Below are 26939 nucleotides of genomic sequence, written 5' to 3'. Positions count from 1 at the left end.
TTTCTTTTTACCTCATAGAAACATGAAGTCTGGACTGCGGTACACCTTGGCTAAACATGAATATTAGATGTGTTATGTAAACTGTAATAGATTTGATCTTATTGTTACTATTTGGAAAGATCTAAGCAACTAACTAAACACGTCAATATGAATAGGCCTTTTGTTGCAGAGCTCTTTTGTTCTCCAGCCCCTCCAATCATTTCACTTTTATGTAGTTTACTTCACCTAGCTTAGGCCAATAATGTGAGGTTTAAAAGTGCAAGCTAAAGCTTGTAAAACACTCAGAGAAATATTTTGCTTTCTGTTCTCTCCACCCCACCTCCCTGCATTCCTCCATTGGAGAATATTATTCTTATTATACTCAAAATTTCTCCTGTCCATGAACTTAGAATCCAAAACTGAAGCCACACAGTACAAATAATTACATTTACGAGGGGGCTGGGTCTTGACTTTATATTTTGTGCAGTTTTTTCATCAGTTTTTTCTTCTTGGAAAAACTGAAAAACATTTCAAGAAGCAAACAAACAGGAACGCTGCTGGAACGATGAGCTTCTGAGGACATTAGTTTTATAATAGCAAAGACTTCTTCATCTCCGATGTACAACTTGTTTGTTTCATAGTATTAAGTTATTGTATGGGTACAGCCCGTTTGGGTACAAAGTTTTTTGGCAAGTTTGCAGCTTCGGGCTGGTAATTGACACCTAAGCCAAATCTAGTTACTAAGCTAGGCCTCCTTGGTTTTCTCTTAGTTTTAGTGCATTCTTATTATGTTTATGGCATTCTGTGCAATTAACTGTACTAACATGTTTCAGTGAGTAAAATTCTATAATTTATTTGCCTCTTTTTATGCATGCATTGCAGCGTGAATTAGCGGGTATTGAGTGCTAATGCTAGCAAGTTTGGTTAGCCAGATGCACTCTGTTGTCTCATCTAATCAAGCTTATTTCTATTGCTAGAAATCCAAGATGGTGACAGCCAGTACATAATTTGGGCAATAAAGTTATTCTCAGAAATTTAATGTTGTCCTTGAAGCGTGTGTTGTTGCCAGGTAATGTTAACATTTAGCTGTGCACACGCAGACATACAACTGTAGGTCTACATATGTGTAGCTCTGCTCAGAGAGAAAAGTACAGGGACTTCCAGTATCAAGAGAACACAGTGAAAAAATGCTACATAAAATGGCCTTGAATGATTCAACCTACCTTAATTAGTTAACACGAGTGGATGGATATCAGCTACAGTAAACGGGTAAAATGTAAAATGTTAAGCTGTAATGTTTCCCCATTTCTTCTATAATTTTTTTAACCTTAGGTATTGTAACATATGTTAAAAAAAAACTAACAGGAAAATACTATATGTTAGCACATATTTATTCTCAGTCCCAGTTTCCATATTATATTATTTTAGCCATATTTGACAAACTATAGAGCATACCAAAATATGAAGTGAACTTTTTGTCTCTATTTGCAGTATTTTTAAATTATTACTATTAAATTTGTTGTTTGGGTTTTTTTCTATGCATCCCAGTGTAAGTACATTCATTTCTACTTTGCCAATCCTTGAGTATCTCTAATCAAGAAATAGCTATAATTTTGCATCACTCTTTAATTTCTTCATTTTTCTATCAACTGCACATGTGCGCACACATGCAAACACATATTTCACTCGTTAGCTTATCATACTAATGATAGTCTCTGGTGCCAGTTCCATTCCGCCAAGTCTCCCCATTATTGTTCTGTCACTTTCTTTAATCAATACATAAAAAAACGTTTTTGACGTTCTATTTTTTCCCTCTTTCTTAATAATTTTTAGATGTGTGTGAGATTTTATTTTTTCCAGCTCATCTTCAGCCATTTAAAATCTTTTTTTTTCTTATTTACCAGTTGCGGGAATGTCCTAGGAGACACTTGTCTGACCATGTCTGAATGTGATGCGTCTCACACCCACACATAAAACGCTATGGAAAAAGACCTTCAGCAAAATGCTGTTTTCCCATCACTGGGAGCATTCTCTGCCTCGGTGTAGGATTTCACTTGTTTTCTTTGTCTATTGAGACTCTCGGCCAAAGACTTCAGATTAAAGCTTTGTTATTCTGTCTTAACTTTTGTATGATGTTCTGGTGATCTTCCTCTCTGTTCCTGGAGCAGTAATCCCGTAAGCTCTCAAGTTCTCTTTCTTTGTGCTTCACCTAAATACCCCTTATATGTCTATAAGCCATTTTCCCTTTCTCTTTGTCTCTTTGCCCTATAATACACTCCTGTAGACTAAGAAAGTGATTACACACATTTGAAAAGAAGTCTCTAGTGTATTTGTAATAGGTTTAGTGGAGGGGAGGCTCTGTTCTACATATTATCAGGTAGATTATTCACTTGTTGACTGTGGTTTAGCTGATGCTGTGATTCAGCTGCTGGGCTCCATACCAGTTTTAAAAAAAAATTTTTTTATTATCATTATTTTAATTTTACAGCTCCAGAGAAGGTGGAATTGTCCAATGACAGTGTCAGTAGGTGCTCTCAGATGCAATCTGGCTCTATAAGCATATATGGTGAGGCAAAGTGATATCAGTGTCATGGTCCGCGGCCCGGCGTCCGAGGTGCTGATGGGATGCCCACTCCCGTGGGCGTGGCTGCTAACTCCACACCTGCATCCCATCCAGGGCGATCACCAGGTGGACTATTTAATCCTGCCCAGCCTGCTGCTCCACGCCAGTCCGTAGTCGTCCTTCAGCGGTAACGTACACCTGCGGGAAAGCCCTTATGTAAACCTATCCGTGTGAACTAACACTAACTCTGCCTTGTATACTCAGATCACAGCTCGGCGTGTTTGAGCCACCAGCCTGTCCACCTGCCTGTCCGGAATTTGGATCACAATCAGCCCCAGCCGCCTCGACCTTTCTGAAGCTTCTCCCCACGGACCCTCACCCCTCCCTCCGGTTCCCTCGGCCCCGCTATCATCGTAAGACGCGTACTCTACTTCCCCTCGTATGCTGCCGTTTTCCCGCACCCCAATAATCCTTTTTTCCTTTTTCTGTTTCAGCCTCCCACAGTCCCGCTCTCGGCGTTCCTGTGCGATTCACCTCCCGGTCCCTCGGTTTTTCTGGTTCCGTGCGGTTTTTTTCCCTTCTACCCTCCCGGGACACCCTCAGTTATAATAAAGTTTATTTTTTGTTCTCTCGTACCGCTGTGTGTGTGTGTTCTGCTCCTGGGTCCAGCTTGTGCGTGGAACTTCGGTTCATGACAATCAGGTGTACAATAAAGTAGGTGAATGAGAATATTCAATTTTTAAACAAAAATATAAAACATAAACATAGTTTAGTAAGGCTGTAAAGTTGGAGCACACTCTGCGGTCCCCCTTCTTAAAGATTGGCAGATCGGGATGGTGGTTCCCATCCAGAGGTAACGCCCCTGATCTCCACGTAACATTGTAGAGGTGTGTCAACCAAGACAGCCCTACAATATCCAGAGCCTTCAGGAAGTCAGAGCGACCCAGGAGCCCTACCACCAGCGAGTTGTTCAGTGACCTCATTGCTGGAGATAGATGAGTCGTCCCCAGACTCTGCTTCCTCTACGGAAGACGACCCAGTGGGATTAAGGAGATCCCAATGGCGGTGGCCTGATGAAGTTCTCAGTCGAAGTCAGCAGGTAGAGCCATCATCTGGTTTGGGGGTTACCACCACCACAGGCCCCAACCACCTTGTGGTCACAGCTCAGCAGCTTCAGCACTGGAGATGCTGAACATGGTCCATTCAGACTCGATGTCCCCAGTCTCCTTTGGAATGCTGTTGAGGCTCTGCTGGTGGTGGTGGTGATGAAGCGCCTTGAGGCGACTTTTGTTGTGATTTGGCGCTATATAAATAAAATTGAATTGAATTAAATTGAATCGGTGGGAGTTGGAGATCTTGTGCACAGGGCCTCTGCCAGGCCTTCCCAGGGCACCCTCACTATACGTTTAGGTGCCCCACGTCTGTCCAGCATCCTCCTCTGCACCTGATTCAACTCATCAGCTAGTGATGATCAGATGACATATCAGCAGCACTCTTCACCTGAGTATCTAGAATATAAGACTGAAGATCTGATAATAAGATTACGAAATCAATCATCGACCTGCGGCCTGGAGTGTCCTGGTGCCACGTGCACTCATGGACACCCTTATTTTCGAACATGGTGTTTGTCATGGACAAACTGTGGTCAGAAGTCCAGTAACAGAACACCGCTCGGGTTCCTCCCAATCACACCCCTCCACGTCTCACTGCCATTGCCCACATGAGCGTTGAAGTCTCTCAGCGGATGACACAGTACTCTGAACTGTTGTTCAGTGCACAAGCGCAGAGGACAATCAGGACCTGTACCTGAAGGTGCAGGGAACAAACCCTCTGATCCACTGGGAAAAACCCCAATATAAAGGCAGCAAGCCGAGGGGATACTAAGATACCCACGCAAGGCCATCACCTCGACCAAGGGCAACTTCAGGCTGAGACGGAGTCCAGTCCCTCCCAGGAGACTGGTTTCTGAGTCCAAGCCGTGCGTTGAGGTGAGCACGACTGTATCGAGCCGGTATCTCTCAGCCTCACGCATTAACTCAGGCTCCTTCCCCACCAGAGACGTGACATTCCATGTCCCAGTTGCTATTCTCAGTAGCCGAGGATCAGTTAACTCGCTCTTTGTCTACTTCCTCACCCAGGTCCAATTTGCCATGGGAGACCCTAGCAGGAGACAAAAAGCCCCCAACAATAACCCCTGGGATTCCTGGGACACATTATTCTAACTATGTTTACCTTGTTCACACTGATATATTAGCAACTTAGTATGTTAGAATTTAAGCTTAACTGTGGGCTATCAGAAAAAACCTAAAGTGAACTGAGACCATGTAAAATATGTTACCTCATTACCATGGTCAGTTTAAAAAGTAAGTTATTTTACGTGTTTTTAGGGTTAAGGTAAAATTATCCAGCATAATTATTTTTACCCTAAACAAGTAGTGATACCTGATACTATAAACGCCGTAAATGAAAACAGTTTAAGCTGTCTCCTGCTTGTGACACCTCCACACCACTGACCATTTAACAGACGCTATTACAGTGAAAGCGCTGCGATATGTTACTTAAGAGTCAAACAGGTCTCAGACAGGTCAGTAACAATAAGTCTTGTTGAATTTAATCTAAAAGCAGACGAAGTTGCTTGTCCAAGGTTCAAGGTTCTTTATTTGTCACATGCATAGTTATACAAGTATAACACACAGTGAAATGTAGCCTGACACGCTCCTCGACATGTGCAAAAATTGGGGGGGGGGGGGGGGGGGGGGGGGGTGTAGAGGAAGAACATTATGCGTGAATGTGCAGTAGTAGCAGCAAGCAGGTGAATTCTGTAAATTAATATGAATAGACATCTGACTATTTTACAGGATAGACAATATAAACATATTTAAAGTTAAAGGAATTTGAAATGTACATTGTGCCTTGGTTTAGAGTGTTTGGAAGAGAGTCCTGTCTCAGTCAATTATAGATGATGTGAGAGGGCGGGTGTGTGTGTTTAGGGCACGGATGGCTTGGGGATAGAAGCTCCTCTTGAGTCTCTCTGTCCTTGCCTGGAAGATGCGGAACCTTCTACCAGATTGCAGAAGTTGGAACAGTTTGTTGCCAGGATGGGACGGGTCCTTCAGTATCTGCGCTGCTCTAGTCCGGCATCTCCTGGTGTAGGTGTCCTGAAGCGGGGGGAGAGCAATCCTGCAGCAGCGTTCTGCTGTACGGATCACTCTCTGGAGAGCTTTTTGGTCCTTCACACAGCTGTTCCCAAACCACGATGTCTGGCATGTCTGGCATTTTCTAACATGCATTGCTTTTTTTTTTTTTTGCACTAGTCAGAGCTAAAGGGTTGTGATCAGCCTCAGCCCCACAAAGGTCAACCGTACAAAGGTGACAGTGACACAAAGAAGAACAGTAACAATTCTCTCAGACTTTGTTTGAAAGCTGCAAATACCTCGTCGTGCCTGTCAGGTGTCGATCTGTTTGTGAACATGTTTGTGTCTCATGGGTCTGGTTTCCTTCCTTCATTTCTCTTTATCATTCTGTATTTTTGGTACCAGTCCTGTCCACTCTCTTCTTTCAACTCTGCGCATTATTATCCAGCCCAGCTGTGTTGATGTATCTGCAGGAAGTGAAGCACCTGTATGTCTCCCATCTTTTCTCTCTTGTCACACACTTTCTCTCTTCTCTTCATCGCCAGCTTTTTCACGGAGCCAAGATTCCATCAGCCAACGGGCTATAAAGCATTTACAGTGTGTTGCAAATGTCTTTTATTTTCAGCAGCTCAAGTTTCTGCTTTTTGAGAAAAATAATGATAATAATCATTTTTAGGAGGAATTTTGTAAGTTAAAATATTCTGCATTGTCAAATATTTGTATACCTTGTGATGGCTAACTCATTATTGATGACAAGTATCTTGCCCTAACCCTGAGCCATCAGCATATGTGATTGCTGCCCTTTAAAAATCCCAACCCTCTCCAAAGCTCATGATTCCAGGGCAGCAAGTGTATTTACACCTTAGAAAAATTAGAAAAAGTGTGGAGGTAAACACAGACGACACGAGAGCTCTCGATTAACACTCCTCGTTTATTCCTCATCACCACACAACTGAATACTTTCCCCTCCAAAACACAGCAACACTTCCTGAGAACTGGGTGTGAGTGGAGCCCTCCAGTGGTCCACCACAAAAGGACAAAAAAAAAGAAAAAAACTGCTCAGTGACAAGTCACCAACTTGAAGATGGATATGGTCTGCTGCACATCTAACCACATCCAGAAGTTGAAAACGTGTTGTAGGGTCTAATATATATAAAGCACCTTGAGGTGACTGTTGTTGTGATTTGGGGCTGTATAAATAAAACTGAATTGAATTGAAACACTGGAAGTCGACAGAAAGCATGAAATTGATCTTCAAACAAAATTACATGAACACGCTATCACGTAGCTTCCATTACATGAGGACAAAATGAAGTAAACATTACAAAACGCATTCACATCATTTCCTAATTGTTATGCCTCTGTTAGGTTTTATGAGCTGTGTTGAATTTACATAATTTCCAGGTGCATCAAAGGAATTATTATGAGTATTAAAGTTGTATCAATTACATAAAAGTAAAGGTCATGAGAAGAATTCATTTTCATAAAAATCTCCTGAGGGAAGTGGAGCTTCTCAACATTTGTGAACACTTGCGAACTGTAATTCAGCCGTGCCTGCTTCAACAGGTTTCTGTTTGTTTCATGAAGCTTGATGTTACTCAGTCTTGTGGTATTCCTAAAATTATTAGCAATTTAATGATCAGGAGAATTTTTTGGTGTGCCTCATAGAATATTTTCATAAGTCACATAAAGTGGGTTTTACTGCTCAGAGGTCACGTTTTCAGTGTTCTGGGAACTGCTGTTTACTTTTCACTTCCCTTTTTGGTTTACCAGACAAACCTGCAGCCTCCACAGCTACAACACAATTTTTTTTTCTTTCTAATGTTTGTGATCTCTGCTGATTTTAATTAAAATATTTTATTGTTGCACAGCCAAACTTTAATTTAAGAGCATATTAACAAAGTTCTAAATCCCTTTTGTCAAAGCCACACAGCTGTAAAACACCATGTGCACATCTGTAATTGATTTTTTGGCTTTTGTTTGCACGGTGACTGTTGTCAGCATTTCACAGCTCATTTATCAGTCAGTAAAAATACACATATATGTGTGTTGTACTGTTACAGTGATTCAAGTTTTTATTGCTTGTATGCAGTGAGTGATTTACTGTCACTGGGATAGCCAGGTATTCATCATGTTGTGTCATAAGGAAATGGTTTATGTTTCTTGGAAAGGAAAATCTGATTGTTACAATTGAATCTTATTTATGTCGCATACTTGGCAATATTATTTCTGTAGTACAAGGAATATCCATGAGAGGCGGACTAGTATCCCCTCAGTTTGCTGCTTTTACATTGGGGTTTTTCCTGCTGGACAAGAGGGTTTGTTCCCTCTGGGTCAGGGAATAGATCCCGACTGTCATCTGTGCTTATGCGCCGCACGACGGTTCAGGGGCGGTACCTCTGGATTGGTAGACTGGGATGGTGCTTCCCATCTTTAAGAAGGGAGACCTGAGGGTGTGTTAAAACTACAGGGGATCATACTCCTCAGTCAATGTCCCTACTCTCACATATGGTCACGAGCTGTGGGCAGTGATCGAAAGAACGAGACTGTGGATACAAGCGGCATAAATGGGCTTCTTTCAAAGCATGGCTGGCCTGTCTCTTAGAGATAGGGTGAGCGGTTCAGCCATCCAGGAGGGGTTCAGAGTAGAGCCGCTGCTCCTCCACATTGAAAAGAGCCAGTTGAGGTGGTTCGGGCATCTGACAAGCATGCCTCCTGGGTGGCTCCTGGGTGAGGTGTTCTGGGCATGCCCCACTGGGAGGTTAGCCGGATAACTCGAAGCCAGTCAGTTAAATTAAACAACAGACCTTTATTCATTGTCAGCAACATAAGACCGCACAAGCCAGGTCTCCACAGCTCTACTCTGTCCGTACATACATGTGCGGGGATCGGTAGTCGCCGGCGCCAGGCCGTTACAATGGTGAGCTCTATCCTGAGAACAGAACACGAGCAGCATGTAATGGCTGCCACGCTATACTCACACACCCACTAGGAGACTCCCCCAACTACTACAATAGTAGGGCAACCCCCCTAGTGGTGCTATAACACAATAAGGGTTGTTACAATATGCATCCGTAGATGAATCAGACTCAGGGGTGGAGGCAATACTTGCTCAGCGCTCTGGCCCACAAGGTAAGCTGCAGCCTTGGCCCTTCTTTTCACACTGACAAACACCACCCAAGAAAAACTATGATGTGGGAGACTGCGAGTTACTCGCAGTGAAACTGGCTCTAGAGGAGAGACAACATTAGTTGGAGGGGGCCGAACAGCCTTTTGTCATCTGGAGAGATCATAAAACTTTTAAGTTAGGATTCCTCAGAGACTCAATGATTGAGTGATGAGACTCAAGTTTCCTGCTGTCCAGGCTCCAGGAAGATCAAACCCGACCTTGTCAGCATTTTGCTTTGCTTTGTATTTTAAACATATCCTGTGTATATGTAGAAATAGTTATATCAGAGACATTAGAGTCACATTACTCAGTCTGCTTAATCCTTTGGTGAAGATATTAAATGAATGTCTCATAATTAATTCCAGTTTAATGTTCCTCATGGGCAACATTTTAATAAGCCCTTGATGACTAAGACTGTCTGAGGACTGTTTACTGCCAAAACTTGTTGACTCTTCTTAAGGCATTATTTGCCTTTCTCCGTGTAGCTTTGGTGATGGGCCTGTTCAAAGATGCTAACATATTTGCAGGAATACACACCCATCATTTCAAGCTTCAAAGCCAAACTTTGGTGAGACTGAAGTGTAATTGACACTGGGGGAGTTGGAGTTCTTCTTTCTCTTGTCCTGAGAAACAGAATGAGGATGCTCTGCGCAGTCCAGTGATTCAGCCTCCATGACAAAGTCAATCATCACCCTCTGAAAGCAGCACCGCTGACAAGTTTAAGCCAAAGCGTTGCACACTAAGCTGTCCTGGAGGCATTTGGTAACTGTCCTGGTGCAACTGATGAATGTTGTATGAGAATTAAAGAACAATAACACCTGATGCACAAGTTCAGGATGATGGCTACACCTGCAGGCATACACCCTTTCTAAGCCTCTCTCACTATGCATTCGCAGTTATATATAAAAGATATAAGACGATTTTGGGCACAAGACAAGATACACTAGACATGCAAACTGGAAGATCCACAGCCCACCAAACCACCAAATAGGCTATTATTATGTGCAAACTAAAAGGTTTTAAATATCAGGCTCTCAGATCGAACCCCCACGCAAGCGAAAGAGAGGCCGCCCAAGAAACACCCGGTGATGAGAACTTGAGGCAGAAGCAAAAATGATGGGCTACACCTGGTCCCATCTAGAAAGAATGGCCTAGGACAGAAATCTCTGGAGATCTATCTTTGGCGGCCCGGAGGGGAGATGGGCAGTAGTAGTAGTAATGAGATGACAATATGACATGGAAAATGCAGACATGAAACACAGAACAGACTGGGAAGATGGAATAATACACAAGGAGAGGAACAGGAAAACAGATAAGGGGAACGAGGCACAGTCATAATTAAAAATCTTACATAGAGGACAAGAGACTCACACAGGAGAAAGAATATGACACATAAACAAGGAAGCATGGATGAAACTTTAACTAAACAAAACCTAACAAAGACACGCTAATAATAACACTAGAACTTACCATTACTCTAATACATCATAAAAAAATCAGACTTACAAAATGAACTCAAAATGCTGGCTCATAGACCCGGCGCCCTGACCCAACCATTTAGCAAGTAAATCCATTCAAACTACAGTCAACTGCAGCAATGCACGAGTGACCAAAACAATTGCAAAGAGGCTTTTAGTGCAGCATCATTCGACTCTTTGCAATCAGTTTCAAAGTCCTCACCGGTCAGGGTATTCATTTTTCATTAGTGATCACTGGTTGCAGGTAGTTGCCAGCCCGCCTCGGCCCGCATGACTGGGGCCTAAATAAGATACTTAAGCAACAGCATCATTCTTCAAATTTAACCTCAAAGTTTCTTTCTGGATTATGAAGAATCAAAAGCAAATGTGTGTGCATGTAGTGCATTAAATTTGTCCAGGCAATATGCACAACATTAGCGCATGTAACAGGAAGGTGCTGACAGCTGAGAATTACACAGCGCTTCTTCCATTCCAGCTTTTCAGTTCTGCTGGCAACCTTGAAACATGCTGGAGTTTGAAACACCTCCCCTGACATCCTTTGCGCACTAGAGGAAAACCAAAGGAAGAAAAAAACATTATGTACAAGCTGAAAGAAAAATCGTGGAAGAGAGATTTTCCTCCTGATTCGAAAAAAACATCTGGGATTTATTCATATTGACCTTAATATAATCCTGTCATTGTTGGATAAAATACAAGCAAACTTTTTATTGTTAGCTCACTTGCCATTTTTTTTCTGGCCTCAACTTTGACATAGATACTTTGATAGTAGGTAACTGCAAATATCAGTGTCAGTTTTTGTGGATTTCTGTCTCTTTGCAGTTAAACTCTGATGCACTTTAAAATGATACTTACTACTTATATATGTCACAGACAACACCTCTGTGTGTTGTCTATATTGCCATGGCGATAACACACAGGCATGAGTTGGAGAGGTCGCTTGTCCTCTGTGTGTGTGTGTGTGTGTGTGTGTGTGTGTGTGTGTGTGTGTGTGTGTGTGTGTGTGTGTGTGTGTGTGTGTGTGTGTGTGTGTGTTAACAAGCCGGCAGAGACAGATGCTTGACAGAACAGATTTGGACCCTGGGGCCAAAACAAGCCAGCTAAGGAGGAAGCCCACACACACACACACACACACACACACACACACACACACACACACACACACACACACACACACACACACACACACACACACACACACACTTCATAGCTATACAAATAAAAATCTTGACAAGCCTCGAACTCTGACAAGTGTGATGCAGTTATTAAAGTTTAAAAGGTCCAAGGTTGACTGTTTTACAGGCTGCAGGATCAACAGTGTGTTATAACTGTGTTATAACTGAGTGTTATTTATATATTCAGCACTGGATATATCCAGAGAAGGCTGCTGTCACCAGTTGGTAATATTAGTAAAATGTATTTTAATTCAATTCCCGTGTGCCTCTTCCACCACACACTCAGGCCTTCCTTCAGTGATTTTGGTCTGTCTGCGATTGTGAGTCACATTTGTGTATTTATTTCTTAAGGCAAACCTCCCGTCCACTTCCTGTACTGTAGTAGTCACCACCACATCACATGTGACACAGCTACTGGAGGGACTGGGCTCTCCCACCTAAGGCCACAGATGAAAATATCTGTTGACCCTTTGCAGTTTGCATACAGACCTAATGTGGAAGTGGATGATCAAATCTGCAGAGAGCTTACTCCTTTCTAGAGCGTGACAACTGTACAGTGAGGATCTGTCAGTATCCACCGTGTGTATCATGGATTACTGACTACCAAACAGACAGGCTGCAGTGCGAGCAGTACTTGTTTTGATTTGCAGATGTGCAGTACAGGAGCTTCACAGGTGACTCTGCTGTTTCCATTCCAGTTCAATTGTACACCTTAAACTTTCAGTACAACTTTGGGTCATTCCACCTACAGAGAGACAATTCTGCAGTGGCTGGATGTGTCAGCAAGAGAAGGATAAAGAGCACTAACAGATGATTTATGGGACACCATCTGGACCCCCTGCAGTTTGATTATTGGGCAAACAAGTCGGTGGATGATGCAGTGAACATGGGACATCCTGCAACATCTCAACTGTCCGGGAACTTATGCCAGGATCCTATTTGTGGACTTTAGTTTGCCTTTAAATAGTATTGTGCAGATGACACCACCGTCATTGGCCTTATTTAGGATGGTGATGAGTCTGCGTACCAGCATGAAGTTGAGCAGCTGGTGCTCTGGTACAGTCAGCGCAATCTGGAGCTGAACATGCTTGAGACTGTAGAGATGACAGTGGACTTCAGGAGACAGCCCTCAACCATATCAGACAGCCCTGTGTCTACTGTGGAGATCTTCAAACTCCTGGGTACCACCACCTCCCAGGACCTGAAGTAGGAGACCAACAGCTCCTCCATCCGCAAAAAGACCCAGCAGAGGATGTACTTCCTAAGACAACCGGGGAAGTACAGGTTTCCACAGGAGCTGCTGATCCAGTTCTACACTGTAGTCATTGAGTCTGTCCTGTGGTCCTCCATCACAGCCACTAAACAGGACAAGTGCAGACAGCAGCGGACTGTACGGGCAGCAGAAAAGATCATCGCCACCCCCATGCCCTCCATCCAGGACCTGCACCTCTCAAGAACCAGGAAACGGGCAGGGAAAATCATCATAGACCCCTCACACCCTGGACACAGACTTTTTGACCTGCTGCCTTCTGGTAGACGGTAGAGCCTGCAGAACAGTTTCTTTCCCCTCACCATCTCCCTTCTAAACAGTTGAACTGTCACATTGCTTCACACTGCCAGACTGCAGCTGCACTTTATGTACATTCTGTGGTATTAATTTTTGTAATCCTGTATTTTTTATATAAGGATTTAGACTGTTTATACTGTGGTTTATTTATAGTGTTCATTGTGTCGCTCATAAATTGTGTGTTTTACATTGCTGTGCTTGAGAGACACCAAGCACAGTAGGTCTGTGAGGAATTGTCTGAAAGATGGGGATCGACTTGAGAAGGACGAGGAAGGTTGTGTGACCAGCATCTATCCTGGGACAGGATATTGATGTGGAGGAGGAGTACGAGTACCTGGGTGTCTGCATCGGCTGAACTGGGAGACCAAGACAGAGGCTACAGAAAAGAGATGAGCAGACTCCTGTTGCAGAACGATGCAGATTTTCTATTAGTCATTAGTCTATCGTGGGAAGTGCTGTCTGATGGGAGAACCTGTGACAGCAACAGACGGAACAAACTGATTAAAGTTGGCTCTGTGATTGGCTGCAAACTGAACAAAAGGTTGTCCAACATGAATAGTGGTAATGACTGTGCACCTGTCATTAATATTTTATTATTAGTAGTATTAGTATTACTATGCATCTTGGTATTGGCTTCAGTCCTTTATACACATTAAATTATTATTGCAAATAAAAAGTTACATTTATACATTAATACATTTAAATCTATACATTGTGATCTGCTGGGGGAGGGGGGCAGCAGCATCTCTGCCGGGGACAGGAAGACTCTGAACAGGCTGATCCGAAGGGCCAGCTCTGTTCTAGGATGCCCTCTGGACCCAGTGGAGGTGGTGAGTGACAGGAGAATGGTGGCTAAGCTGTCATCCCTGTCGGACAACATCTCCCAGCCCATGCAGGAGACTCTGACAGCACTGAGCAGCTCCTTCAGTGGCTGCAGCACCCACGATGTGGGACGGAGAGATTTCGCAGGTCTTTTCTCCCCACTGCTGTCAGACTCCACAACAAAGACTTCAACTGATCAAACACACACATCCACACATGTGCAATAACACTAAGTGCAATACTTTTCTGGCATCATTGTATTATACTCAATTGTATATAGCATTTGTATTCTATTTTATCCTATTGTACATAGTATTATATTTTATTCTATTCTATACAGTTGTGTTCAGTATCTTATTCTTATCTTATTCCAGTGTTTTTCTAATTTTTCTATGTAAATTTGCACTGTCCACTTTCTGCTGTAACAAAACTAATTTCCCACGTGTGGGACTAATAAAGGTTATCTTATCTTATTTTAAGTTTTCAAAATAGTTTTATTAATGATTTCTGTGTTAGTCGAGCTCTGGTAAGGACAGCTTGTTTACTGTAAATGTGATCTTCTAGCAAACATTTGTTTCCCCCACAAGACATGAAACCCCAGTACAAACAATTTGTGTTCAATATTATTTTGGGGAAATAAAAGGAGCTTTAAATAGTGCCTAAAGGTAAATTCTTATAATTCTTAATGATGGAGACACCTGTGCTAACCTGTGTTGAACTCTCTGTAACTTGCAACTTCAGCAATGAATAATACATAAATGATTCAATTCCAGAGCAGCACTGCCTTTTAGCTCCAGGCAGAAAAACACGGAGCAGGGAGGGAAACAGAGACAGGGTGAGAGGAAGCAAACAGGCGCAGATAGAAAAATCAAACATACCTCCAGAAATTCCAGCGCAAAACGACTGACAAGCCAACACACATACTGCAGAGTGAAGGCTTTAGTTGTGCCAGCCTCTCCAGCACACTCCTTAAAATTCATGGATGACCACCTGTCCTTCCCCTCCTGTACACCAGCCCAACATAGTGTGTTACTATAAACTTAACCACAATACTGCACAATAACCCATTTACCCTGCACTAAACTGTATCAACTCCCCTGGGATTTTCATATAACCTTTCATGCAGCAACACAGGCATAGATCCAGTCTCTCATTTAAAGTGATTGAATTTTACTCGTTGAACAGTCCTTGTCTTTTAATAATATCTCCCATCCTCCCCTCCTGCCCTCCCTTTTTCACACCTTTCTCCAAAATCCTTAGGGACCAAACTGTTTTTAGAACAGGTTGTAATGATGCTGTAAAGTTGCCTCTTTTATAATGACTGACTGGGATTTGGAGCCAGGTTTTTAAGCTTCCAGTGCCAGAAGTTGTTGCTTGGTCCTTACCAGTGTTTGTGGTGTGGTGTGGCATATTGCTGGGGCATAGCCCCTTAGCCCTAAACCTAACCATGAAAAAGGATTGCCTAACCTTAACCCTAACCATAACCCAATTGTAACCCTGACACTAAAACCACATTTTTAGTCTCTATAATGCCTTCAAACTCGTGGGGACCAGAAATTTGGTCATTTAGCCATCTAATTCAGCTGTGATGGATCAAGGACACATCTAAAACCTGCAGGACACTGACCTTTGAGGCCTGGAGTTCCCCATCCCTGCCATAAGGGCTGTTGGTCCCCACAAGTATAGTAAACTTCCAATTTTTTAGTCCTCACAAGGATATGAATACACACACACACAGATTTTTTATTTTTTACTGCAGAAAAAAAGGAGGACACACGTGGACAAGACAAGAAGAATACAGACGGGCACAAAGAGGTGAAGGAAATGATGAAGAGGAAATTTCAGTGGGAGCATCTTTGAAAGACATTAAACTTTTAAAGCTTCACAGTGCGACCACATGCTTACTGACTTTTACTGATGCTGGATACAGTGGATAGACAGTAACATGGTTGCTTTGTTTCCTACCTCTGTTAGCGTCCTTTCATTGCCACGTGTATACAGTCTGCCCTTTTTTTCTTTAAAAAAAAAAGCATTTTATGATGCAGAGAAGCTCCAGCAAGTTCCGCTTCATCATTTTTAAATGAGCAGGTGTTCAAGAATGAAACTGGTGCCACTGTTAGTGCTTTGGTGCTGTTCTGAATTCGTCCTCATCTAATTTGTCAGTAAGCTTGCAGAGACATGCTGTCTTGGATGAATAATAGATGCTGTCAAAATCACCTGAATAGCAAAATAATCCTCTAAAAATAGCTCAAAGGTAAACATGAACTACATTTAAACCTGACACTGCCAAGTGATAGCATGCAACAGATTTTAACCAGAAAAGTATTCTAACAGTGTCAGATCAGATTTATTGAACTGTTTGTCCAAGTTGTGGCTATTGGGGAGCAAAGAAAAATAATAATTGCATATGACATACATCAAAAAGAGGGTTAAAACTGATTAAAATTGGTTTGCAAATGGTTAGGATAAGCTTTGTTTTCTTTTCTTTTTCTCAGGTTTGTGTAACATTGGGTATACATAGGATTTATACAGGTAAACAGAAAGGAAAATAAATCCTTAGCAGGTCTTAGCAGGCAGTAAAGATGTGATGTGAACTATATGCTCAAAGCACTTCATAACGATGGAGGTGAATGCTACTGGGGGATAGTCATTGAGGCAGCTCAGATTCTTTGGGACAGGTATGATGGTGGTCCTCTTAAAGCATGAGGGCACTACAAGTTGAAGATTTCTGAGAAGACATCGTGAAGGCATGCTTTGAGAGCACGACCTGGGATGTTATCCGGTCCCGGAGCTTTCTGTGTGTGGTAGTTACACACGTCTGCTTGAGGGATCTAAAACAGACCGGATTATTCTACAATGTTTCTCACTGCAGAATAATGCACTTCAAATTCTTTTAAATGCCCTTTTAGCCAACTGCTAAAACTTTTTACACTCACACCAATCAAGTGTGTTACTCTCTCAATCACAGTTGAAACATTAAAAGTGCATTGGCTTTTCACACACTGCTTCTGTATTTTCTATTTAAAAATAAATAAATAAATAACACAGTGTATATCATATGCCGTGTTATGCTGTTCAGTCTGAGATTTTATTTTCCTAATTTTAAGACCCGACCAGGGGATTTGTATTTGCACTGATTTGTAAAAAATATAAGTTTTAATTATGTGTGGATGAGTTTATTAAAGTAAGCTGTATATTATATGTACTGTATAACTTAAGCACATTGCTCAAGGTATCTTTCCACTCTTTTTTAATTGCACTTCTTTACCTTCATGTAATGAAAAATACAGAAAGCTAGTGTAACTTTCTCTCCATCTGTCGCGGCTGTTTTGTTGTTTTTCTTTCCGGCTCCGTGGCCCCACCCATCCCCTCCCCGTCGCTGCTGTCTCCGTGTGATGACGCAGACGCCTCGGTGTTTACTATGGCGGCTATCTGCTAATTGAAAGAAAAATGCGGGTTTTGTAGCTGCAAAGACGACAACAGTTTTTCGTAGAAAGTCGGGAGACATTGCTTTCAGAATGACCAATAGAACATCTTACTTTTACGACCCAGACGTGGGCAATTTCCACTACGGTAAGTTTAATTATTATAGTGAACCGGCCTACTCAGGGAGCTGATGCTAAGGAAAGCTAGCTACATGCTAATGTGTACGAGACTGTGCTTTATTCTTATTTTCTCAGTTCTTTTCTTTCTTTTTAACATTTAGTTTTGCGTCACTGCTACGCTTTAATATTTAATTTGATTTGTTTATATATTACAGTTGGGCTTTGCTTGCGCCTTTAACCTTAAGATGTAACGTTATTGACGCGTATTGTAGCCCTGTGTTCAGTATTTGCCTGTAAAGCTTTTATTAGGATGTCTCGGTGCTTCCTACGGTGTCCTGAATGGATAACGTGGCGGTTGTGTAACAGTAACGATAAATAAAGTAATATGTCTGTCTACGCTAATGCTGCTTTTACGAAATGATACACTGTACAAATTCAAACTTTAGTGCTGCAATACGCATGCTCACAGGATATACTTACCGTGCTTATTTTTTTATTTTTATTTTGCGAATTACCTCAAGTATTTTCGCTTTTGTAACAGCGCATGGATGGCTGTTTCAGTGTTCCAAATCTCTTTCGTCATAAATTGTACCAATTTCAACCGTGTTTCTCTTTTAGGTGATTAGCCATAATGTGTACACTTAATTCTTTTTTTTTGACCTGATTAATGTCTGTGAGATGCAGATATAAGCCCTGTAATGCATGAACTGTGTGTTTCTGTTAGGTGCTGGCCACCCGATGAAGCCTCACCGGTTGTCTCTCACTCACAGTCTGGTGTTGCACTATGGACTTTACAAGAAAATGATGGTGAGCGAGCAGTAGTGACAGATACTGTCACGTGTTCACACCTGTTGATGCTTTTCACACTGAAAAAACATTTGATAAATCTTGTGTTTGTTTGTTTTTTATTAGAAACAACAAGTTCATGCTGCACTCTATCAAATGTTCTTATTCCCACCAGGTGTTTAAGCCCTACAAAGCGTCTCAGCATGACATGTGTCGCTTCCACTCTGAAGACTACATTGACTTCCTACAGAAGGTCAGCCCCAATAACATGCAGGGCTTCACAAAAAGTCTCAACGCGTTTAATGTGGGAGATGACTGGTGAGTGTCTCTTTCTCGTTAAATACGTTTTTATCGAGAAAAAGAATCTGAAGGATTTAATGAAGTTTTCACAAGACCTGTGAAAAACTAAGTACACCTTTACTGCTTCCATAGGAACTAAGGACTGTAGTTTTCAAGCAGCTAACTTCCTTTTCTTACATCTCATCTGTCAGGATTGTAAATGTTTCAGCATAAAAGCCTCTCTGATCATCATGGCTGACAAACCCATAACTTAAATATTTCATGTCTGTGTGTTTTAGTCCGGTGTTTCCAGGACTGTTTGAGTTCTGCTCAAGATACACGGGAGCATCCTTACAGGGGGCTACTCAGCTCAACCACAAGGTACCACGCACACATAAACCCAGCTGATGGTTTTGGTGCTACAGAGAAAAAACAAAACAAGACTGAGGTAGCCTAGGGTGGCATCTGTTGGTTTCATTTTGAATTACAACTTAAAGTGTCGTCAGAGACACTCATTTATGTGATATCCTTGAGGAGTAGGTTGAGTCATTGATTGTTCTATGTGGCCAAGGCTCTCTAGCTGAAGTAAGAAAGAAGAAGAAAGGCCTCTCTTCATGTTTGCTGGAGGGAACGTATCTCTCTCTCTCCCAGCAGCAGTAGACCTGCTGTTCAGTCTTTGGTCGTGACCAAATTCATGGGCTGTATCCTCACGTAGACCGTGAAGGCCGGGTCCTCAGAAGGATGCAGCCCATGAATTTGGACACCCCCTTTCTGTTTGTAAAGGGCAGCTAATCAGAAAAAAGTGAACTTAAAGGGAGGATAGGAGAAGTATTGAGGAGTTTTGTGAGAAAATTTTAGTTTGTGTTTAAAAACTAAAATCGTTACTCATCAAAGACATTTCTGATTTCTTGTTTTGCTTTCCATCCTTTAAAACTGTCATGGTCTTCAGCTTCGTGGTCAGTTAAAGGTGTGAGCTCTAACTGATGCTGACTCTGCTTTATTTTCCAGATTTGTGACATTGCTATAAACTGGGCCGGAGGTTTGCATCATGCCAAAAAGTTTGAGGTTAGAACAAAGCCACATGTATTGATGTGTGTCTTCTCTGTTCAGCTCATTTGAGTTAAATGTCTTTTTTGGTTCTTGTGTTGGTGTAGGCCTCTGGGTTTTGCTATGTCAATGACATCGTCATCAGTATACTGGAGCTCCTCAAGTAAGACGGCGCTCCGGAGTAACTCTCCTCGAATCTTTACCGTGTCTGTTTGTGACATAAATCTCCTGCTCTGTGCTTGTTCAAGGTACCACCCCAGGGTTCTTTACATTGACATAGACATTCACCATGGCGATGGCGTCCAGGAAGCCTTTTACCTCACAGACCGAGTCATGACCGTGTCCTTTCACAAATATGGAAACTACTTTTTCCCAGGGACAGGTAAATGCAGCTTTAATTATCTAACAAATGTTTGCTGTCCACATAGTGGTGTTTATATCATTTATTATTTTACTTGCGTGCATATTTATGAAGCGCCTTGAGGCGACTTTTGTTGTGATTTGGCGCTATATAAATAAAATTGAATTGAATTGAATTGAATATTCAGCCCCAAAAGTCCAATTTAAAGACATAGAAATACTGAAGTAGTCCTCTGTCAGCTGTATAAGCAGATAAATGATAAGTGTATTCCAGGCGGGTTTCTATCCGTAGACTCAGGGTGTATCTGACCCTGTTGTTATGAGCCGTTTGGTCCCTATTAAGTTTGTCTTGGACTCTGTCCGGGCTGCCCTTTGTCACTGAGTCAGCTGTTTAGCAGTGTTATTTATTTTATTTTTAAATAAGACTCTAAAGTAGTGTTTGTTTTTCTGACTGTGGAAACATTGAATGGAATTGAAAGTCCAGCAACAACAGAAGTTCGTCATCTGTTCTTCGCTCTGCTTCCTGTAGGTGACATGTACGAGGTCGGGGCAGAGAGCGGCCGGTACTACTGCCTCAATGTTCCTCTCAGAGACGGCATCGATGACCAGAGTGAGAGCAACAACACATGAGGTCACACTTTCTTATTGTTCTGTGACTATCACATGAGATTCGACCAACGTGTTTGCATGTTTTGTTTTCAGGCTACAGGCAGCTGTTCCAGCCTGTTATTAGACAGGTGGTGGATTATTACCAGCCGACCTGCATCGTCCTGCAGGTCAGTCAGTAGCTCCTATCATTTGCTTCTGTATGATTTAATCTGCGTGTGTGCGATTGCCTCACCTGGTGTGTGTCTGTCTGCAGTGTGGAGCGGACTCGCTGGGCTGTGACAGGCTGGGCTGCTTCAACCTCAGTATCCGAGGACACGGGTGAGACATAAAGTTTTTTCCAGCTGAACTCAAATATTTTTAAACAGCCAGCACATGAGTACTGATAGTTGCAACATAATCTGTGTGTGTGTGGTTTTCAGTGAGTGTGTGGAGTTTGTGAAGAGCTTTAAGATCCCTCTGCTGGTTCTGGGAGGAGGAGGATACACAGTGAGGAACGTGGCTCGCTGTTGGTCAGTCTGATGTGCACTTTCCATGAATACAGCTTTAAGATGATGATGATGATAATAATCTGTGCTGTGTTGTAGGACCTATGAGACGTCTCTGTTGTTGGATGAATCCATCAGTGATGAGCTGCCTTACAGCGGTGAGCTATGTTTCATGTTTCAGTGAGATTTTAATATCTTTGTTGGATTGTTTTTGTGCGTTCTTGTTGTCCAGGATGTCACAATGAGCCTGAAAAATGATTTATGCATAAACAACAAATTAAAAGCCAGTTAGTAGTTACTCTTAGAGTCGCTACACGTGACATTACAGAGGACTGCGGGTGAAACAAGAAGGAAAGTGAACAGAAATACTTGGAACATCCTGTTTGTCTGATTTGGTTCGTCTGCAGAGTATTTTGAGTACTTTGCTCCAGACTTCACGTTGCACCCTGATGTCAGCACCAGGATAGAAAACCAGAACTCCCGACAGGTAAAAGCATCATTCCTCTTTTCATTGGTGTAAAGTGCACAGTAGAGATCCTGACATGCAGTCGGCCGACCCTCTCGCTGTGTTCACGTGTTTGCAGTATTTGGAGCAAATCCGTCAGACGGTGTTTGAGAACTTGAAAATGCTGAACCACGCGCCCAGCGTTCAGATCCACGACGTCCCGTCCGACATGCTGAGCTACGAGCGCAACGACGAGCCCGACCCCGATGAGAGGGGAGCTGAGGAGAACTACACCAGGTCAGCACGAGTCAGCAACACGCGTGTATTTATAAAAGATTGGTGTGCACAATCCTCACTGTTCATGACGTGACTCCCACAGGCCGGAGGCAGCAAACGAGTTCTACGATGGTGACCACGACAACGACAAAGAGAGCGACGTAGAAATTTGACGGTATTTTCAAATCCCCTGTGGTGCAACAAAGAAAACATTTCTTGAAGGACTCGAAAGACTGAGAACAGACTCCTGTGCGTTCTGGTCTTTGTATACACACAGAAACGTGACATATATCAGACGTGCTGCTCTTTTTCTCGTTTGTGCTCCAGATGTTTTGTTTCATTTTTTTTCTGCTCATGATCTTCATGTTATCTTAATGAAATGTTTGGCTTCTGAAAGACTTCTGCTGCACACAGCCTACGATTTAGATTCACCAGTCAGTCCACAGGAGTTGTGAGCAGCTGGTTGGAGGGCAGAGCGCATTAGGCGAAAAAACTGCAACACCAAGTTAGCACCAGGTGGGAAGGAAAAGGCATAACAAGAAACAAACGTGGGAGTGCCTGCTCGGTGGCATTAGTCACACACAGGCCTGCTCAGATGGTTGCTGAAGTTTTCAAAGACACAATCTCAAATATACTCATTATTCATGTGCCTTACAGCTCTGAGAAGTCCAGCACTAGCACAGAGCAGGGCACTATTTCAACTCTCACTGATCTGGCAGCTTCTGTATGCAAGGCCACCGAGCAGAAGCTGATCCAAGAACTGCCCATGCTCCAGTTTCTTCTGGTACCCGTTGCTGTTCTGCACAAAACTGAGGATAACTGCTGATGAAGCCTGTAAATTATCTGATCATGCTTTTGCAGATGAACAGTTCTGTCTGTGGTCTTGGCAGCCACAGTAGAAACACTTTGCCCTCTTTTAGTCATAAACAGCTTTGTCAATTTTGATATCGTCTTCAACTTGTTTTTAATAAACTGACTCACCCGTGTGTGTGTGTGTGTGTGTCACATTATCTGTACGTTTTCTCTGCTGCCACCTGAGGGCGACATTGTGACATTGAACTGAAGCTGATCAAAAAAAGAAAAATGCAGGAGGTCAAGGTCGTGTAGACTTTATTCCTCATTCATCCAGTGATATTTAGAAGTTCTTGTCACAACAAACAGTACAGGAGAGTACACACTGCAGTTTAAAATCTCTGAATTATGACTTAGTCCTGTGCTTTATAAAAGTTTAACCCCATTTGAGCCGCATGTCTTAGTGACCAACTGAAGATCAACTAGCTAAACCAGTGGATTAGACCAGTACAGGACACTGGTTAGTCCAACTACTTATTGTAACACCTGGGACTACATTAAGGCAGAAAATGTAGTTTATCCAGACCTCAGCAAACAACCGTCACTGCGAGGCCGTGGCCACACAGGGGTCAACACCAGATTTTCATGGCCACAGAACACACGTTTCCATCTTGGTTTTTGTGACGTGAGCTCTAGGCTGGTAATAGCAAGCAGTTTCAATGTAAGCACGCAAATTAAGCATATCTGATGAATCCATTTGGATAAAGTCACCAAAAGACAGACTGAGGCTGACATGCTGATACCTGCCTGTACGCTTAACAGGAAAAAACATTTTCTGTCTGGAGTTCAAACGTATCTGCACTGCAGATGTGACCAAGTGTAAACGTTTAAAGTTCAGAGCACGTTTTGGGTTCAGGTATCAGGATGGCAGCCTGTGTTTAGCAGCAAAAGGCTGCACACATGAAAAGTCTCAACACTGATAAAAAGCTTCAGTCACATAAACTGTATCAGAACATTTCAACCCGATTAAATTCATACAACAGCAGAGAATCTGATCATTTAAAAAGCGTTACAGACACACCACAGGCAGCATTAATGCAAGGACACACAAAATGATCCTTAGCAGTAATTCACGAGTACAGAACTCTTTCTCCTCACTGGCAACCTGTCCACGGCGTCCCCACCTCTCACCCTGTGACAGCACAGAAAAGATGGACGTAACTTTAAGCAGGTCTAAAAAGTGGAGCCGATGCTTTGCTTTGAAGCTGCATTGTTGTTAAATGGACAACAGGGGGCAACGTTGGTTGCAAAAAGACTTGATTGTATAGAAGCTATGGGGGAAAATAGCCCTAGGCTTTCTTCTTGTGTGACCTCTGTAAACACTTTCCTGATGACTCCGTGACTAGTTTCGGGTTACACTGAATAATGGAATTACGGTTATTATTAGAGCCAGAAAGGAGGAATGTCCAGGATATTCTCATTGGCTAACGACGCGTCAATCACAAGCATGCGGTGTTCTCAGTTTCACAGTCCGAGTCGCCCCTCCCCTATCACATCCTGTTTCAAAACACCAAAGACGGAAACGGCTCGAGGCTTCAGAGGGGACTTCACTAATCAGTGACGTCACAGTGGTTACGTCCATCTTTTTTTTTTTTTTTTTTACTGTCTGTTCCCATGACAGGTGGGATAGGTTCCAGCCCCCCCCCCGCAACCCCAAGTTGGATAAGTGGTTAAGAACATGGATGGATGGACAGAGGAGTGATAAGCAGACAGCTGTCAGGATTAAAGTGGAGTGAGTGTGATGTGTAGAGACAGTGTGGGATTGTGGGAAGACTTGGTTCTGTTTTCTACTCTCTACCATAGAAGAGTTTATCTGAAGGGTGCACTGCAACACATGCACTGCTGTGCAGAGGATGTTTGTCCTCCCCTGTGCAGCAGCATCCAGTTTGTCTGACTTGGCCTGCTCCAATCACAGATTTTACAATAAGACATGGGAAAAAACTTAAAATGTGCAAATGTTAAAGAACCTTTTAAATATTCAGTACATGTAGTAACATATGGCCGGTGTCCTGTCATCATTGCTTGAAATGTGCGTTTTGAAAATGGTTTCTGGACTGGAGGAGATTATGTTGCAGTAATGTGGCTGCCCACTGGGACCAAACCTGACAGCAGCGCAGCCTGTGCCACAACATACCCAGCTCTATTAATACATCCATGACCGAGGAGCCGCATTCTGCTGAGAGCAGCCAGGACGGGCACATGAAGAGACGGAGAGGAAAAAGCAGAGCAGACAGACAGATGGGCAGAAACAGTGTGACAAACAGCAGCACATGGACGAGAACAAGTCCTAAACTCTCCCACAGTAAAAAGTCTCCAATGCTGCATCATAATCATTTTACCCAAGTGTTGTAAAGATGGCAGATGTGCTTTGCTGTTGCATGAAGCTTAGTGAATGTGTTACTACTGTGAGTTGTGCGCGCTGCGATGATTATTAGTCTGCACTCATGTTTCGGCCCTGACGCGACAGTCAGAGGCTCCTCTCTTTACAGTTCTGACATGGTGGTTAGTGGAGGGTGGGAGCGTGTGGGTCTACAGCTCTTCGCTCTCGTACAACGGCGCCGTGTGCTGGGCGGGGCTCTCCACCGTCAGAGCAGGGACGTGGCTCAGAGAGGACAGCAGCTTCAGAGTCTTGGAGCCAGCAGGAGCAGTCTTCATGGCCGGAGTTGTGCGGGCTGGTAGGGGCGGAGAGACGATGGGTTAATATATTGTTTTGGGTTTTCAGATTATTTATTTAAACTTTGATTATAAATCAAAGTTTTTAAAGAAAGCAGAGCAACACCTTTCCTGTCCCTGAGAGCAGCATCAAATCTTACTAACACTCAGGGGAGAAAAATTCCTCTCATGCCAGGTGTCTGAAAATAACTCTTCTACCCTGCATGCCACAGTACAGCATAGCTCAGAGGCAGATATGTGACCAGCACATATATGCAGGAACAGTGGATGCACAGTGTTCACCTCCACAAGCCTGAATGAGACAAACCCACAACACCAACTCATCATATCCACATACAATAATGTCACCATTAAAATTTGATAATTTAAAAAAAAAACAAAAAAAAAAAACATCTTTAGTAAACATAGAAATTCACCACTTAATGTAATTTACCTTTTTATATTTTCAAAGCAAACGTTCTACTCTTTAATGACGAGGCTGCAGACTCTTGTCTGGTACAGAATTAGTTCAGCTAAACTTCACTGATATATGTTGTTATTAACCTTCTAGGACCTGCCGTCCACATATGTGGACGTCACATTTTGGGTTGTCTAGACCAAAATTTTGCTCTACGAGGGCCTGATATCCACTTACGAGGACGTTTTACTGCCACTGTTCCATTGAAATTTAAAGCAAATGTCATATGTGGATCTAATTTTTCTCAGAAAAAAAAATCAGGTAAAAACAAAAAGTAATTCTTTGTTTTTACATTAATCAGGTCCCAATCATCTCTGCTTTTCGCAAATGATGTGGTTCTGTTGGCTTCATCGGGTGAAGGCCTCCAGCTCGCACTAGAACAGTTCACAGCCGAGTGTGAAGCAGCGGGAATGAGGATCAGCACCTCCAAATCTGAGGCCATGGTTCTCAGCCGCAAAAGGGTGGAGTGCCCACTCCGGGTCGGGGATGAGTTCCTGCCCCAAGTGGAGGAGTTCAAGTATCTCGGGGTCTTGTTCGCGAGTGATGGGTGAAGGGAGCCGGAGATCGACAGACAGATTGGTGCAGCGGCCGCAGCGATGCGGATGCTGCATCGGTCCTTCCTCTGAAGGGTGGCTGGCCTCTCCCTTAGAGATAGGGTGAGAAATTCAGCCATCCAGGAGGGGCTTAGAGTAGAGCTGCTGCTCCTCCACATTGAAAAGAGCCAGTTGAGGTGGTTCGGGTATCTGACAAGGATGCCTCCTGGGTGAGGTTTTCCAGGCATGTCCCACCAGGAGGCGGCCCCGGGGCGGACCCAGGACACGCCGGAGACATATCTCTCAGCTGGCCTGGGAACACCTTTGTGTTCCCCCGGATAATCTAGAGGAGGTGGCTGGGGAGAGGGAGGTCTGGGCTTCTCTGCTTAGGCTGCTGCCCCCGCGACCCGGCCCCGGCTAAAGCGGAAGAAGATGGATGCTTGGATGGAGGTCCCAATCAGCCCAAATAGCAAAGAGAAATTAAAAATGCATGCCACGAAAGAGTTCGGGTCTTAGGAGGTTAAGCTAAAGTGCATTTAGCATTCCTTTCAGTTCACCATCAGCCTTCCCTGCTGCTGAGCCCTAACTGAATACTGTTTTAGTAAAGTTCTTGTAATAATGCATTGTATGAAGACACAACTATGGTATCTATTACTATTCCCTCCTTTTTAAAAACATTTTCAACACTGAAAGGCTATGATGTAAAAA

At 43.0% G+C, this 26939-nt stretch overlaps 2 protein-coding genes across 3 annotated transcripts in view; one reads left to right on the top strand and one right to left on the bottom strand.

Moving 5' to 3' along the window:
* The first annotated feature begins 17276 nt into the window (after positions 1–17276).
* hdac3 (histone deacetylase 3) lies at positions 17277–22702 on the top strand. The gene is made up of 15 exons (XM_086306000.1): positions 17277–17457; positions 18154–18236; positions 18391–18533; positions 18794–18875; positions 19503–19559; positions 19649–19704; positions 19790–19923; positions 20431–20511; positions 20604–20677; positions 20764–20828; positions 20930–21019; positions 21095–21153; positions 21403–21482; positions 21580–21737; positions 21820–22702. The coding sequence occupies exons 1-15, from the start codon at positions 17403–17405 to the stop codon at positions 21887–21889; spliced, it is 1287 nt and encodes a 428-aa protein (XP_086162126.1). The 5' UTR covers positions 17277–17402; the 3' UTR covers positions 21890–22702.
* A 107-nt stretch (positions 22703–22809) lies between these two features.
* myot (myotilin) overlaps positions 22810–26939 on the bottom strand; it is a 35249-nt gene continuing 31119 nt past the window's right edge. For both annotated transcript variants that reach the window (XM_086305980.1, XM_086305988.1), the window contains one exon: positions 22810–25240. In XM_086305980.1, the coding sequence (XP_086162106.1) occupies positions 25098–25240 (143 nt within the window). In that variant the 3' untranslated portion in view covers positions 22810–25097. The remainder of the gene's footprint in view (positions 25241–26939) is intronic.

This window comes from Aulonocara sp. 'chitande type north' Nkhata Bay, linkage group LG2 (genome assembly GCF_057382095.1).
Source record: "Aulonocara sp. 'chitande type north' Nkhata Bay isolate Kocher_YH1m ecotype deep benthic linkage group LG2, A_spYH_male_GT1.1, whole genome shotgun sequence".
In the NCBI taxonomy this organism is placed as follows: Eukaryota; Metazoa; Chordata; class Actinopteri; order Cichliformes; family Cichlidae; genus Aulonocara; species Aulonocara sp. 'chitande type north' Nkhata Bay.
The sequence above is the reverse complement of the archived record's forward strand: the minus strand, read 5'-3'. Positions and strand labels throughout refer to the sequence as shown.